The sequence below is a fragment of the Eulemur rufifrons genome, chromosome 17 (genome assembly GCF_041146395.1).
Source record: "Eulemur rufifrons isolate Redbay chromosome 17, OSU_ERuf_1, whole genome shotgun sequence".
NCBI lineage: Eukaryota > Metazoa > Chordata > Mammalia > Primates > Lemuridae > Eulemur > Eulemur rufifrons.
In genome coordinates this window covers 80,704,064-80,721,804 of record NC_090999.1, presented here as the reverse complement: position 1 = coordinate 80,721,804, position 17,741 = coordinate 80,704,064, and the positions used below count along the sequence as shown (strand labels likewise).

Sequence of the window (17,741 nt, the reverse complement as noted above, 5' to 3'; positions counted from 1 at the left end):
CGTGTACCTACAGAAATCTGCATTTCTTAGTCTGTGTCTACCTAAATCTCCATCTACCTTAATGAGCAAAAATCAGAGCAAAGAATAAAACAGCTTCGGCTGCAAAAGCAGAAGAAATACTTTGGGGCATGCTTCTCCTCGCCTTTACTGACCATCCTCTTCTCTAACTCAGGGGTTGGCAAACTTTTTCTGTATAAGACCAGAAAGTAAATATTTTTTATTTTGCCAGCCATGTGATCTCTGTTGCAACTACTCAACTCTGCTATTGTAACACAAAAGCAGCCATGGACAACACCTGAGTAACTAGGCATGGCTGCATTCCAGTAAAACTTTCTTTAATACAAACGTGGAGGCCACACATGTCCAGGGGGTGGATTTGGCCCATCAGCTATAGTTTGCCAACCTCTGTTCTAACTAATCAAGTATTTGCCTTCTCTGCCCAATGCCCCTCTTAGGAGAATTTGGTTCAGCTACCTTGAAATAGAGTACCTTATTACCCTCCCCCATCCCCACACCTTGAGATCCTTCTAGACTGTAAGCTCTGCTTCCCTGCTAAGGCTACAGTATTTATTTAATAATGACAGTAGAATAGTAACAATAATGACAGCAGAATAATAACACAAGTTGTTAACATTTACTGAGCACTTACGATGTGCCAGGTGTCATGCTAGGTTCTCCATCAACATTGTCTCACTGACAATGAATCCTGAAAACAATCTAATGAGATGGGTACAATTATCATTTCCATTTTACAGATGAAAAAAAACCAGCCTGAAAGGGGTAAACTTTTCCTCTCATGGTCACTCACACAGAGTAAAGCGGAGTTCTAACTCCAGTCTGTGTGGATGCACAGCCGAAGTTCTTAACTGCCACCTGAGCTGCTGTCCAGAAGCACATGTGGCTGTCTTATGTAGGTGTCTCTGGGGCCTCTCCTCCTGCCTACACTGTCCTCTGGGGGGCTACGCTTTTGTTGCTACTCATACCCTGCCTGGACAGTGACAGATCTAGCCAGGGGGCAACTATTGCCTCCCAGTAGTGGCTTTTCTGCTTTTCACAGGGCTTTACCATTCAACAGAAACATGAGTACAAGCAACTGATAAGATCCATCATGATGTTTCCACCCTCCAACGACAGTGACGCACCCCAGGGTATTAGAGATCATCACGTCTCTTCAACACGTCCCTAAGGATGAGAGGGAGGTTGGGAATCCTGACGTGGCTGGTAGTCTCAAAGCACAGCACGTGTTCCCCGGGACTATTCCCAAAGGAAAACAAGGCTGGGGAGGCTGAAAGAGGAAGGGTTGTGGAAACACACCCAGCCGGGCCTCGGTGAGCACCAGGAAGCGAGGGCTGTTCCTTAAAAAGACCCACTAGGCCAACTGAAAATAAAGTCAGTTGAGCTGATTTCGAAACCTATTCTCCCTATCTCTTTGGGAAAGGGGACTCATGGTATAGCACTTCATTATAAATTCCCCCACTGTGTTTAAGAAAAAGGTTAAAAATCATCAACACCTGGGGCCCCACTGTGAATGTATAGGTCGTCATTCCCACTACACAGGAAGAGGAAATGCGGACAAATTAATAAAACTTCGCCTTCAGCCTGGAAATGCAGCTGAGTATATGTCACATGGGTGTCTGAGCCCATCACTTCCACCTCAGCAGCCTCCCGATCCCATTGCTTTTCATCTGCTGAATTTTGTTCCCATGTGGCAACACGTCCAAACGGGGTCTTAGAGACGGGACTTCCTCTCACCCTCCGACATTGACGGTCTGGCTGTGGCCACACGTGTTCCCGCACCGGTGCAGACCAGACCTCTGCTGCTGGGCCGAGCTGCGGAGCAGAAGCCCACCCACCTGCTCTGTGTGGATCTGCGTGGGATGTTCAGCACCTGCGGGACCAGCTCCTAAACACGTGTCCCCTTTCCCTCTGGGGCTAGTCGTATAAAACTGCAAGGAGACACACGTGATGGAGAAGTTATTTCTAAAAAGCTGCCCCCGAGGCAGTCTGCAAACACACCACCAGAAGACGAAGCGACACAGCAAACGTGACGGTGAGGGGGCTGCATCTTCACCCCCCAGTGTGAGGAACACCCCAGGGACACATTCGGAGATGCCAAGCAGAACATGCCCAAACTCAACAACGGAAACATAGCTATAGTTGTCGAAAAGAATAAAAGAGACTGGGTGAATTAGATATGCTAAAGGGGAAGAAAGAGAAGAGGATACAAAGTGTCATTTTTAAAGGATATAAAAAAATTTGTTAAAAACCTATAAAAGCCAATAAAAACCAAGATCAAGGAAATTAAAAAAAAAATAGTTTTCATCTCCAAATAGTGTTGTTGTTTTCTTTTTTCAAAAAACAAGCATATTGGTGATTTCTCTTTGTATCACCACTACTTTTCATTAAATATCCTCTTTGATGTTGACAAATAAGGACAACTAATAAAGTTCTTGACTAAAATACTAATGAAGAAGTAAAATTCTAATTCAAAATAGCTTTCAACAGTATTAAAATTTACATTACCAACAGGTTCAAGCAGTAAGTTAAAGCTTTTAAATCAATAACATTTATAATAAATATGTCTTCAGCTATTCTCACCTCAAAAGACAGAGAACAATTCCTGTTCTTTGATATATTAATTTTTTCCAAGTATGGGATGATTTACCTATATGAAAATAGAACTATGACAAGTTTCTAAAAGCCAAGACTTTCAGTTTTAAAACTCCATTAATTCCACATAAGTGAAATTAAGTTTTTAATCAATAACTTTGTGTGGCTACATATCTAAAAGTATTAGATACATCTTTGAAAATGATGAAATAACTACTATATGTCCCATAGCCATCACTTTTATATCACATTATATGCATACAACTTCAATATTCAGGCTAATTATTATTTTTCAATACCTTAATTTGTGACTATAAAAACAAATCCAATGCTAGGATATAATTTCCCTGAGCCACTCAGTAAAAAAATAAACAGTTTAAGGATTAGCATCCATGTAGTTTTTAATCATCAAGACAACAGACACTATTCTAAGAAAAGCACTATCCAAGGTCAAATCTATGATAAGCATACTATAGTGTGTTATGCCTTCTCCCAAAAAATCCATATGTTTGTGTCAAAACTAATATGCAAATATTGCATGGAATTTCCTTGGACCATGAAAGATTCCTGATAGAAGACGACTATCTCAGCAACCAGACAATAAAGGCTACACACCCATATCTCATTAATCAAAGTAGTTGGCAACAACCCCATCTTAACACTGGACAACGATTACAGATAAATACATCACTGGGTAAAAATGCTCAGAATATTCAAGAAAGCAAAGGACAAATTACTGATGTAGAATATTAGTTGTTACAATTGTCCACATAATACAGTCCAAAGTTTACAATGTCTAAATCCCAACCATGTCCTATAAATTCAAAACGCAAAGTCCAAAACTCATTCAATGATAATACATTGTTCAAAACCACAGACAGGCATAACATAGACTCAATTAATGATTATTTGAAATGAAAGGGAAGAGAAGATACAAGCTCCCTGATAAAAAGTAAACCACTATACCCAGAACATTCCAAGGTGTCACTTGTCATAGACACAAAAAGTCTTCCCAATTCTTTCAGACCACTGTACCCTAATCTCTGTGGTTGAAGGTAGTAGAATACCAAACAAAACTCTCAGCAGAAGTAAACCACAAAAAAAAAACAAAAGCATTTCATCTTAATGACCTATAGACCCATGGTGAACACCAGACAGAGGTGCTGCCTTTAACAGTCATTGACACTACGCTTTAGGTTGTTTACTACCTCTTATCCTTTCAGCAGGAGTTTAATGCCAGAAATTTCCATTATCCAAATTATTCCCCATGCTTACTTTTTAGAGTGCCTCATTTAACTCTTGTTAAGTCACCAGGGTCCTAATTAGTGATGAGGAGAGTCAGTCAGCTGTGATGCTGAAGGAGTTAATGTAGCTGGGAAAGGGCCCTGCCTCTAGCATGAAGACACATCCATGGCAGACTTACAGGGAAAATGGCCATTGTAGTAAACACTGTTAGCTGTAACATCATACTTAAACACTCATTTACAGATCCAAAACCCAACAGCCAAAATGATCACTTCCCTCCTAAGGTAGCCAACTTGCTCAAAGGAAAATTCTGAACTAATTTTATTTTTTAAAAATGGCTGCCCTTGATAGACATCAAAAGCTTTCATTTAAAAATATGCATGCGTGTACACATACTTTCTCTCTCTCTCTCTCTCTCTCTCTCTAGGTTAAGTGTTAATAAACTAATGAACACTGTTAGAATGTCCACTTTTTTTTCTGTTCCCTCTCATAAGTTTGGTAAGAAAAGAAAAACAAAACAAACAAACAAAAAAAACTACCACTGTTTTTCAAAGCCTAGCGAGGCTAAGCTCCAATTTCTCCCCTTCCACCCCAACAAACCCCAAAATAGCAAACAATAACCAGCAACTAGCACGTAAATAGCCCTCACCACATGCCAGATAGTGTTCTAAGTACTTTATATATATTAACTCACTTAATCTTCATAACAACCTGATGAGAGAAGTACTCTATATTCCTCATTTTACCGACAAGGAAACTGAAGTTCAGAGAGATTAATTAACTTATCCAAGGTCACACAGCTGATTAGTGGCAAAGCTGGGAATGAGCCCAGACAGACTGGCTCCAGAGGTGATGCACAAAGCCACGAGACTGTTGCAAAAACAGTAAACAACCCAAAGGAGATTCTGATTGCTCTGCTTAGCAGCAAAGTTTATAGAGAAAATTTTCAGAAATCATGGTTTTTATGGCTTCCCATAATAACAAGAATTGGGAACATTTGGGGACAAAGATATCTTCCAATATTGCTTTCACATCATTTCTATATAAACTTTAATTAATAAAAAGGGATACCCTTTTACTAACATGGTTAGCCAATATTTAGAAACCAAGATCACAGGAAAATAGGAAGGTATAGGAGACTACGGAGAAGCAAATTCCCAGATTTACACAGCACAGGACTCAAGATACTACCTGGTACATTGAGCCTAGATACTCCAGAAATAACCACATCAGTTATTAATAAAGTGGTTTATAAGCACTTTAGAAATAAAAAAAAAAAACTGATATAAACTTTTGGGAGAACCATTTTACAAACTATCAATTGTCTTAAATAATATCCTTTAACTCAGTGATTTCTCTCTCTTCAGTTTATCCTTAGGAAATCATCAGAGATGCTCACAATAGTTCATCAGCAAGGGTATTCATTATAAAAATTGTTCAAAATACATTGTTTTTAATTTTTAAGTGTCCAAAATAAGAGAAAGCATTAAACTGATATCTACATGATGAAAGAAACCTTGCAGTTACAGTATTAAAAATGTTTAAACAGGGGAAAAACAATAAAAAGCAATATGAAAAGAATATAAAATTTCCTTATACAGATATATATCAAGTTTCATAACCATAAACCTGAAATAAATACATTACAACATAAGTAATAATCATCTCTGTGTGGTAAGATTAGATTAATTTATATTCCTTTTCATATTTTCCTATGTTCTACAAATTTTCAAACATGAAGTTATTAGTTCTATAATCTGGTGGAAAAAAACCAAAATTTTTAAGAGAAAAGCATTAGACCATGTAGCTGATAATATTTAAAATTATATGCAAATGAGTCTCGTTTTCTTCTTGGATATCACTAATAGACTAGGAGATCCTGACATTGCAGTCAGGAGGGGTGGATTTCAGCAAGGGATCAGACAGTCCTCATAACACTCACGTAAACAAACTAGAGAAATGTCGGCGAATAGTCAGGTTCATAAAGTTGTCATTACCTGAAAGGCTATGCCAAACATGGATGAGCAGATGGCTAACAACAAAAAAAGAACTTACTTCTGAACTCTGACCTTGGTTTGCTCATGCCACGGGCACGGGTTCCAAAGGTACACTTTGCAAACTCACATCTAGCATAAAGCTAGGAAGCAGAATTAAACGTGTCAACAGCAGGGATGCAAACTGAGGAAGAGCCACTAATAATGACATGTTTCTGGAACAGAATCTAACACTAAGTTGAAATTTGGAGTCTTGCCGATTCCATAGACTGTCCATACACAGGATTTTCCAAACCTAAACAAGTGTTTGTCAAATAAACAGCAGAATTATGATTCAAACAATTCTGACAGGCTGAACCTCCAGTCTGAAATCAAGAGGTTATTTAATATGGTTAGTAAACGTAAAACTGAACATTTAGTTCAATAACGATTTTACAAGTGTCACTTGGCAACAGTTCCTGTGAAGCAATGACCATTTTAGACTAACAAAGGTCAGTATAACGTAGCATTTTTGATGAAGAGAGGTAACAGCTCCACTGGAAGATCCTATCTGAAAGTACTGGGTCTATTTCTGAACTTCTTTGAAGAGGGAATTCAAAAAACCTGAGTAAGTCCAGAAGCATGTGATCAGGGACATTCAAAGTCTGATCAGGACTATTCAAAGAAACTGAGATTATTTAACTAGGAGGGCATTTAAAGGGACTTTATGTTTAAATGTTTCACTGTGACCCCGTGAAAGGAGGAATCAACTTATTCTGTTATGCTGGAAATGACAATCTGTTTTCTGTCTCTTCACTCCACTGAAACTGCTCATCAAGGTCAGCAATGACCTTCAATTTGCCAGATGCAAAAAGCCTGTCTCTCCCCCACATTAACAGACTTCAGCTGCATCCAATAGAGTGCTATGCCCTCCTGAAAACCCTCCTATCTTCTTGCCTCCTCCACCTCAGGGACAATTCATTCTTGTCTCTTCTTTCTAGTTCCTCCTTTACTCAACCTCTAGATGTCAGAGGATGATCGACTCCCAACTGTCTCATTTCTCTATTCTCTCTCAGTGATTTCATCAAATTCCTGTGCATCTAAATAGTCTCCATGCTGATAACTCCAAATTTAAATTTCTGGTACAGATCTTTCCTCTGAACTCCACACTCTCATATATTAATACAATCAGCAGCATTTCAAATGTATTATGCCAAAAAAAATTCCTGACTCCACATCCTGCCCTTCAACTTGAGTCTTCCTTTCTCAGCACCATACACTCAGTTGCTCCAACTGTATCCCCATGAATCATCTTAGCATTGATGATCAGCATCTTGGAATCCCTGGCTCTCATCTGCCACATCCAAACCACAAGGAAGCCCATTCTCCCTCCAACACTGGTCTCCAATCAGCCCTCTTCTCCTGATCTCCACTGCTGCTACCCAGCCAAGTGAGCATCATCTCTCTCTAGGACGCAGCTTGCCAGGAACCTCCTAACAGTCTCCAGACCAATCTTCTCAGAGCATCAAAACAAGGCCTGCTTAAACATTAAACTGGATTATGAGTCTCCCCTGCTTTAAACTCTTCAATGACTTCCCCAACTGCACTCTGAAAAAAGACCATAAATCCTTACCATGGCCTCAGGACCCTTCCATATCAGAGCCCTGCATCCCCTCCCACTCTGTTCGGTACCATTCTGCCCTCAGGTGCTAGGCACAGTAAACACCTTCTGGGCCCGTAGGCATCTCCCCAGGCTATTCCCACAGAGTCTGCCCTTTCTCTGACCTCCCAATTTTCTATCTCAGTCCTTTCTATCCCTTTTAAGGCACTTCTGGCAACTTAAAGGAATTTTGTTTCTTTCCTTTTTTTGTCATCTCTCCTTAAACCCTCCTCCTTGGAATATCAGCTCCAAGAGAAAAGGGATCTTTCCTGTCTTATTCCCCATGGCATTTACAGAGCTCAAAAACTTTTAAAATGTTAAATATGGAATGAATAGGACTTCATCTGAACAGAAAAAAAAAAAAAAATCTTCCCCAAAATAGCTGTCTAGAGATGAAACAGACAACACTGTACACATGTGAATTGATAATCATGGAAAGAGGATTCGAGCAGAAACTGGGTGACTACTTTTATCAAGGATGACATAAAGGGTGTTCCCATGCTGGTGGGATCCTGGGCCAGACGATAATTAAGGTCCCCTCCATGTGATTTCTAGTTTTATAAATAGAACTCTTAAGGAGTTTCAGGTTGAAAATATACTCCCGAAGTAGTAAATATCATATTATTTCTTAATGAGCGGAAATTCTCTCTCAAACAACTCCACAAAACCACTTTACATCCTGACCAAACGTAATTTCTCTGACAGTAAATCAGTGCAGGCTTCCTCTGTCCTCCCTGCCAGATGTGGTTTGGGATGAGGACAGCCCACAGCGCCCTTCTCTCCAAGCTGTACAAAACATGGCCCAGAAACGGCTTGGAAGCTCGAGCCTACCCATTTGTGGTAAACCTAAAGTTCCACTCTTCATTCATTTGTGATACTGCTCTGTAAACACACCAGGATCGCTTTATTTAGCATCACACCCATTAATAATGCAGAGATCTTTACACAGGCAGACGGAGAAAATTAGTCCTGAGTGATTTCGTTACTACAGCGTATACACAAAGTCAAAGGTACTGAGAGTCTCATTGCCACCGCTGCAGAGGTTGCTGGCAACATAGACATCAGTCACCGAGCTGAACGCCACTCGACAAAGCAATTCGGGCAAGTAGCCGCCTCACTATCTTCTGGAGTCGTACAGTCAACCTGTGGCTGTAATTTTCATCTGCCTCATAGATCCAGCAGAGACCTAAACATCAATCTAAGATCATTTCTTCTATTTCTTTGGCTTCCTTTATAAATAACAACCTCCAAACTTTTTAAACTAATAAAAATGTGACAAATAATTTGCTCCTGATCACATCTTTATGATGATTATTATTCAGTTTGTCAATGGATTTGATAAGGCACTGCTAGATGATGTTACAAAATAGATGCAAAGAAGCCTATGAGGCCATAAGCTTTGTCCTTAGTTTTTCACCAAAAAAACCCCACTTTTTTTAGAAAGACAGTAAACTTTTTAGATTTTAAAAAGCCAAAGATAGTAAAAATTCCTTTTCATAGCATTGAGCACTGACAATGCCGCGGAGAAATAACGTGTGAGGATGCCGGGAACATAAACTCTGACGACCTTTGTGCAGGGCTAGTGGGTAATTCCTTTCCAATTAAAATGCAAACTCCCTTTGATTGTGCGATCTTATTGCTGGAAGTTTACCATGTTTAAATACTCTAATTAGTAGATTAAAATAAATATACAGGGATGTTTATTTTAGTATTGCTTGTCATAGCAAAAACCTAGAAAACTCCAAATTGCCTATCGGCTTTCAGCATAGGGCCGGTAAAGTAAACCACAGTACATCCCTAAAATATGATCCTATGCACCTGCTAAAAAAAAGAATGAGCTAAGTCCCTATTGCTAATGAGGAAAAATCTCCAAGATATACTAAGGAATAAAAGCAAGGCATGTGTATATATAAACATATCTAAATATTCATTTTTGAAATTCTGAAAGATATATAAGAAACTTAAAAGTGGTTACCACTGAGAAACAGGACTGACAGAATATAGAATGTGACTTTCACTTTTTATTTTAAACTCTTCTATACTGTTTGAATTACTTTTACTATGTGTATTTGTTATTTTATTAACAATTATATACAGTATTTTCTGCATGGTCTGCTTGTATCTGCTCGCTCTCTGTAGGAGTGAGAAAGTGAGCCCTCTTTCCAAGCCTTCACATGACAAACCAAGGAGCCTACTAAGTGGGTGAGGGACCACCCCTCCCTAAGTAGTCCAGGTATCTTCACAGGCTGCTAAGGCCCCCGTCCTTACTCACTCCTCCCTCATTTAGGTGGTTTTAATGCACGAGTGAAGAGAAATTTTCATTTCTGTTCTTCCATTTACAGAGCTATATAGTTCATTTCTAAAAAGCTAACAGAAGATGAGTACGGTTATTACACTGGCAAAAGACACCAAAGAAAAATAAGAGTGTTTTCCTAATGCTGTTTATTATAACAGTCATCCCTCAGCATCTGTAGGGATTGGTTCCAGCATCCCTGCAGATACCAAAATCCGCACATACTCCAGTCCCATAGTCAGCCCTCCAGAACCCACATATACGAAAAGCTAGCCCTCTGTATCCATGGGTTTCACATGCAGTGAATAATGTATTTTCAGTGATGTCTGGTTGCCCATGCAGAATGTGTAGATATGGAGGGCCAACTGTATTTATCAAAAAAATCCACGTATAAGTGAACCCATGCAATTCAAACCCAAGTTGTTCAAGGGTCAACCATATATTATAAAACAGAGAAGTGAAAATGTTTGCCAATGGTACCTGCCATTCCTCCAAGTTCCACGAGAATGAGAAAAATCAGACATCAAAGGGGCTGTCTTTACCAGCTTATTATCTGTTTGCCTATCTCAAAATCCCAAACAACTCTTCCAGCTAAAATTGCCTCCACAAGAAAAATAATATTAATAGTATGCTAAAGTTGAAAAGATGACGTGAAATCTACAATGAAATTTTCTGATGTTGAAGATCTCAAACGGTATTTCAACTTTGTTTTGTACTTATTCCATCAGAGAAATATCTCTAATCGCACTGTCAGGGTGGAAGCAAAAAAAAAAAAAAAAAAAAAGTCACCGAAAATTATGCTTCTGTTTTTCCTATAATTTGACCTTGAGACTTGAGCTGTGGAGGCTACTTATTTAGTATTGAGTGACCTTTCCAAACTGTATGAAAAAACAATCCCTGTAGTATTTTTCTTTTGCCAGAAGGTCACAAAACACAGGCATTTATTAAAGTTGATTTGTTTATGTATGTATTCATTAATTTGTTCATTTATTTTTTGGCTTTACTGATAGATACAGAAAGCAAGTTCAACGTCTACCTGAAAAAGTCTAATATCTACTTAGCTGAAAATGTACTCCCACTAAATTTGATTTTATGTAAGTATAATGACCAAGAAAAAAGTCATTTCATTTTTGGTTGTGAGGTATAAAAGTAATCACTGAAATGAACAAACTATAGCCCGGTGCATTGAGCTGTCTGTGGTACTGAAAAATGACACCAAAGCTGAAATTTACTGAGCTGGGTTTTTACAAAGCGTCCCCATCACACTATTTTAATTTAAGCACTTCCGACCATGACTCACCTGAACCATCTTATTTTGCCAGAGTGTGTATAAACATTTTATAAAAGGTCACACTGACTTGCTTTCCAAGGTTCTCCATGAAAATGTCAGGGCCTCCCAAGCTTCGTAAAGCAATTCCGGCGGACAGAGAGCCAGAACGTCAGCTATAAGGCTTCTCCTGAATGCAGTGAGAAATCATACCATGTACCAGAAACCCACACTAGCTAGCTGATACTATGCGATCATCGTACCAATATGCTAAAAAGGAAAAGAAAACTGTCATTTTAGATTATATGCTATATCCAAGGACACGTTATGAATGTCAGCATAACCTTGCTTTTATTAATAGTTCCTTAACTCAAAGGTAATCAATATATTTGGAATTCTTTACAGTGAACTGAGAAGTGCCCATTAGCTTAAAACTTTTTATGAAAAAAATACACCTACAGCAGTGACAACAATAAGTAAAAAAGAGGAGGCACAATTCATCATTTTCCACACATATACATAAGCCTGTGCAGTTGGTGTCATTGAGTTTCAAAGTGAGGGGTTTTGACAGCACTGTTGACTCTATTCTCTGGACAAATTAGAACATTCCTACTTTTCTCTGGTTCTTGACTTAGCTCAGGGTCTTCACAAGTATTTTGTCCTTTTCTTTCTTTCTTTCTTTCTTTCTTTTAATAAAAGCATCTCAAATGAGAATTTAGAGCTTCAGCTTGAGGGAGAAATCTCTCTAGATAAAACACTGAGTGTAAAAGCTGCATCCAAAATAACTAAATGATATTACTCAAACATCTATTTTGAAATTATCTTAAGTGTAGTGGGTTTAACAGAAACCATATGATACATAAAATAAACCGAATATAAAAAATCTAACATTCTAACAAGATGTTTATGATGTCCAACAGTAAAGAAGTTCACTGTGCTTCTTCTCTGAAGAGGGTTAATCCATGTCCTCATATTTCTTCCCCATGTTATACATACCTTAATTAACACATATATGCATTTGCATAATAAAAATAGTCCTCAAAATTGGCCAATGAGTGGCAAGCTTTCAAGCATGAAATAATTTACGAAAATATGATTTCCTATATTGTATTAGTTCTGTAAGTTTCAACAGTTCTAATACGGTGTCAATTTTTAAAGACACATAATTAACATTTAGTAACTCCTCTTCGACTCCCATAAGTTATTTCAAAAAATCTCCCAGTAATTCTTAAGAAGTCAATGTTTTCAAGACAGTTTGTTCTTGATGTCACTATCAGCAAATGTCCTCCCCCATGAATGCTGCTTTGGCTATGTGATTTTCAGAAGGAACAGGCAAAAATGTTTCATAAAACCCAGCAAGGTCTCTCATTTCAGAATAGAATAAGTAAAACCACTCTGGCCTCCAAGTAAAACATTTTTTTTTTTTAAGTTACTTGATTTTTAAAAATAGGTAAAAAACATTTTGGAAAAATCTTTTAAGTTTAACCCCATTCATATATTGAACTCTTGGATTCAGAGGAAAATGTGCAAAGAAATATCCATGTTTCGGGGCTCTTGCATGAAGCAGCAGAGCGCAGCAGGAAGCATTCTGGACCGGAACCCAGGAGGGCAGGGTCGGTTCTCGCTGTGCACGATCTAGCTCTGTGGCCTGGCAAGCTACTCATCTCTTCTGACTTCAGGTTCCTCATCTGTAAACTGAGTTAAAGGACCTGTTTTGTTCCTTTCAGCTCTAATTGTCTACCCTTCAAGTCAGAATGAGAAAAGGATATCGCTTCTCTGTCTTTTGGCTAAGATTAAGCATAGAAAATGAAGAAAAGATAAACTCATAATGTTTAGGTTATATTTTAGTATCACTTTAAAACATTTGAAAGAACCTCAAAAGCCACCATTACTAGTACTGAATTAAAGATAAATTTATGTAAATTAATTAAAATGTAAAAAAAATTCAAATGTGTTTGTCTTGTTTTAGCAGTGTTTTATTACTAATCTCTGAATACTCTCACGCTTTCTAATTCTCATTCTCTAACCTCATCCCTCCAAAAAGACATGCTTCAAAGTTTTGCAAATATGAAAGCGAGATGAAGTAATTTCTCCTTCCTCACTTGGGGTCACGTGCATCTTTATTTTGTTTGGGCAATCGTTAAAATTGATTACTTCCATATTTAGTGTGTGTTTGCTAACTGCTAATTTAAAATTAACTTAAATTAATACTAAATTACTTAAATAGTAAGTCCTATATAATCTTTCAAAATGAACAGCAGTCTAAATTTGAGGCAGTCTACAGGAACGCAGCCTAAATTTGAGGGTTTCATAGACCCACCAAATGTCTAACAGCTATCCCTCAGAAAAATAAAAAAATACATATTAGTGTATATTCTAACCTGGAAAATCCCAATCTCTCTGATTTTTGAAAACTAGATATTTTAATACATAAATCTTAATATTCCTTTGACTGTAGGCTAACAACTAACAAGATGACCCATAAATTTTATAAATAGTATTCTGATATGGTCAATAATAGCCAAATCTAACAACAAGGCTCCTGACTGCATTCAAACAAAACCAACATTTTCCTAACAAAACAGCTCACAAGGGCAGTGGCCTTAACTCTTAAATAACATTTTAAAAATAACAATGATTGTAGCTAAGAATCTACTAAACCACTAGATATATAGAAAATATATTCTAAACTTACATGATTGTAGCTAAGACTCTATTAAACTACTAGATATACAGAATTTGCTTTCTAAACTTACAACAGATTTTTTTTTAATGTTAAGGCATATAGGAAAGGTTGGAGGGTTTTTTTTTATCTTATTTATATAAATTAACTAGCAACTCATGAACCTATTTTCTTCTCTGTGCTACATTATAGAAGATGATATAGACAGATACGATCTCCTATAATGACGCACCCACGAGGAAGAGGTGTTTCAAACAAACACACAAGTTTACTCTAGATTAAGGCTAGTGCATAATTGGTCTTAAGGAAAACAAATGTTGTGTCTGATCTGGAATAGATCTACCTGAAAAACAGAGGGGAAAATCATAAGGGTTCAGCAGATACACCCCAGAGACTACTGCATGTTTATATGCTACACTGCCTTGTGCTGTTTTTAACTTCTTGAAAGAACAGGTCGGTTGCTAACATAAGAATACATCATGTGTCTTCTGTAACCTCAAGCAAGGACATGACGGTTTGGAAAAAGCCTCTGCTGCCTTGCCTTTCTCCAGGCTGTCTGCACGGCTTTGGGTCATTCATAAACAGCAGAACCTAAGTTACCTGTATTTCCCTGGCATGGTACACGATGATCAGACCGAGCAGGATGATCGTGGAGAGACTGATAAGGCATTTCAGAGCTAAGGAATACAGCGACGCCTGCAACACAGTCAGACAGAAGCACTTTTAAGAAAGAAGCACTTTTAACCACCTTCCAGACCACCCCCTCCCCAGGTGGATCTGAACTCTCAGGAGGACGCGGGGTGGGGGACACCTGTCTTGGCTCCGTGATCTGTCAGACCACTCAGCCGCAAAACGAAGCGAGAGGAGAGCAGAGCTGGGAAGACGGGTGGTTGGGTTGTCTGGTTGGCGCCATCGCGGACTAAAGCGCCGCCGCTTCTACCCAGCGAAACCAAAGAGAAAGTTATTCCTGAGTTGAAGCGCTGCGGGTTAAAAGGGGCCTCCTAAATACAAGCACCAGGGGAAAAATACAGGTGTTTTCCCTACCGACTCCTGTGACCACTTACTTAATATGCCCGATTGCGGTGGCCACTCTTACTACCTCAAGAACTTCGGCTGCACGCGGAAAGGGTTCCTCTCCGAGTTGCCTAGCTGACTAGGAGAGCGCGTCCTAGCCGCGCCCGCTGTCCCGGCGGGCACCCCTAATCGTCCCGGGAAGGCTGGGGACCCTCAAGCAAAGCATTCCCGCCAGTGCACATTCCAACCACCCGGCCCCGGACTCTGGTAGGGTGGGCAGGTGTTCAAGCCTGTACCTTGTCGTAGGCGCCCCACGACAGCTCGGTCTCGATGACCATGACCACGATGCCGAACATGCCGAAGATGAGCGCGTAGTCGCTGAGCCGCTTGCGCTTTTCGAACAAGGCGCGCCGGTGGCCCAGCTTGTAGCCGATGTTCTGGTTCTTCTTTTTGCTAGACTTGGTACCACTGCTGCTGCCGTGCCCGCTGCCGCCGCCGCCGCCGCCGGCTCCGTAGAGCGCCAGGTTGTTGGAGTTGTTGTGCTCGGGCTTAGACACCACGATCTCGGGGGCTGAGGACGAGGCGGCGGCGGCGGCGGCAGCGGCTGCAGACGGGGAGGACGCGCCGCCACCTCCTCCGACAGACGCGGGTGGCTGCAGGGGCTGCGCCTCTGAGTCCATCTCGTGCAGGTTCCGGCGGGACGCGCTCAAGTTGCTGAGCGGCCGCATGACGCCCCCGTTGTACCTGCAGCTGCTCATGGCTATTTCGGTGAAGGGGTTGCTCTCGCGGCGCGCCTGGGTCTGGTGGTGCTGGTGGTGCGCCGGGTGCGGGTGGTGGTGGTGGTGCGAGAGCGGGGGCCCGGAGCCCAGGCTGCCGAGGCTGCCCGTGGGGCTGGCGGCGGGCTGCAGGCTGTGGCACTGGTGGTACTGGGAGGCGGACGCGGGCTGCTGCGCGTACTGCTGCCGGAGCGCACTGGCATGGCTGGACGGCGTCAGCTCGCTCACATTGAGCTGGCTGCCTCGGCGCGAGGAGCAGCAGCAGCAGCACGACGAGCCCGACAGCGGCGAGGAGGTGCGGGTCCGGAAGGCGCCGCCGGGCGAGGAGGTGCGGAGCAGCAGGGACAGGTTATCCCCCGCCCCCGCCCCCGCCGCCGGGGCACCGGAGGAGGCGCAGCTGTTGCACCGGAGGCATGGGCTGCTGCCGCCGCTGCCCGGTTGCTGGTGCGCGAGGTGCGGGTGGTGGTGAGCGTGCGGGAGGGGCGCGAAGGGCGGGCACGGCTTGTCCTGGCTCTGCTGCTGCTGCTGGCAATGCAGGTGTGAGGAGCGTGGCGGCGGCGGCGGCTGCTCTGGGAAGAAGCCGCGCTGGAACTGCAATGGGGTTTCCATGTCAGGGCTGTTAAAGCTGCAGGGAGACCAGGCGGTGGTGCACCCTGCGCAATGCGTTATGGTCGGGAGCGGGGACTCCTGCTGCTGGTGCGAGGAAGGGCCCATGCCGGCTCCGGTAGAATCCAGGCGGCGAGTCCGATTGGTTGGGCGCACCAAAACAATGGGCATGACATCACCTGCGGGGACCGAGACTGAGTTTGCGGCGCGCGCGGCTTAGGGGAGCGTGTGTGAGAGATGGGGATGGGGAGGGGAATCTGCAGGATAGAAACCCCGGGGGGCGCAGGACAGGCCAGGGCTAGGGCACTCGAGGACGGAGATTCCACCTGCTGATTAGGAGCGCCCCTGAACACTGCTGGGGATGGAAAGACCCTGTGCAGTGCAGCCAGGCTGCAGGGGGAGGAGAGAAGAAAAGGGCGCCCCTCCCTCCCGTGCTGCTGCCCCCTGACTTGTGCCGGACGCGCCGCCCGGATCACCTGCGCCAGGCACTGCAGCACGTCGGGCCACCCGTGCAACGGGGTAGACGCAGGGACAATGCAGACCCGGACCACTTCTCCGCCTGCACGCCTCCTAGGGCTGCAAAACAGCAGCCCCCTCGCCCCACGCCCGTCTCTCCCTGATCGTCCTGCTGAGAGTGGGCTGCCGGCTGCCCGCCAAGTAACTGCGGGGGCAATGGCTTTGGGGAGAAAAAAGTTTGGCGCCTGGCTACGCTAGTGCAGCAGTGTCTGGGGAGAACTGCGGGGCCTAAGCCCCGCTTTGGCCGCCGCGGGATCTCAGCCATCCCCGCGCCCCCAGTTTTCCCAGCCGCGCGGCTCGGGAGTCGGGATTGGATGCGTTGCGCTTTCGCCCGAGCACGCTGCGGCGCCGATAGGGTTAACCGCCTCGGCACTCGGGCCGGGGGAGGGCGGAGGTGGGGTGGGGGCGGGGCTGGAGGAGGGGATCCCCGCCGACCGCAGGGAGAGCCGGCGCGGGCTTCCCGGGTCCCCCTGGCGGGGGCGGAGGGCTTTCCCGGCTACCGCCTGCTCACATTTGCGCCTACTGCGGAACATGAGGGGCTGGCGCCCCCGGCCGCCGGGTCCCGGGCGCCCGCGCTCAGGTCCTCCGGCAGCCCGAGTGGGCAGTCGGCGGCTTCTCTGGCGGTCGAGTGGTGGCTCGCTCAAAGGTCTGGGGACCGCTCAGCCTCCACCCGCCGCCAACTCCTCTTCTGCTCCTCTTCCTCCTCCTCACCTGGAGCACAGACACAAAGCAAAGACCGGTCACAAATGCGCAAATACGGAGCATCCTCTTTGCCAAGCCCTAACTGCGGCGGCGGGTGGGACACGGGCCGGGCACGGGCTGATTCACCTCGGTAGTTACAGCCTGACTGGGAAATTATTAATAATGACGACTCGAGGCTGAATAATCGCTTCTCGGGGACAGTGCTGGAGTTTAGTTGGAGTTAGGTATAATAATAATTTATTTTCTCTCTAATAAACGAATAAAAATTGCATTTCGTGTCTCACAGATTTCCCGTGCTGTGTTCTCCTGTTAGGCGATACACAAACACAAGGCGATAGGGATGCTTTTGAAGGTTCTTTGTTACTGCTACATCTTAAGTCTTTGTATTTGCATTTC

At 43.0% G+C, this 17,741-nt stretch overlaps 1 protein-coding gene across 1 annotated transcript in view; it reads right to left on the bottom strand.

Moving 5' to 3' along the window:
• The window catches only part of KCNN2 (potassium calcium-activated channel subfamily N member 2), a 143,421-nt gene extending 126,245 nt beyond the window's left edge, over positions 1 to 17,176 (bottom strand). The window contains exons 1-3 of the mRNA XM_069492803.1: positions 17,155 to 17,176; positions 15,042 to 16,306; positions 14,332 to 14,427 (exon numbers count right to left, since the gene is read on the bottom strand). Coding sequence (XP_069348904.1) covers positions 14,332 to 14,427; positions 15,042 to 16,306; positions 17,155 to 17,176 — 1,383 coding nt within the window. The remainder of the gene's footprint in view (positions 1 to 14,331; positions 14,428 to 15,041; positions 16,307 to 17,154) is intronic.
• Between the last annotated feature and the right edge of the window lie 565 nt (positions 17,177 to 17,741).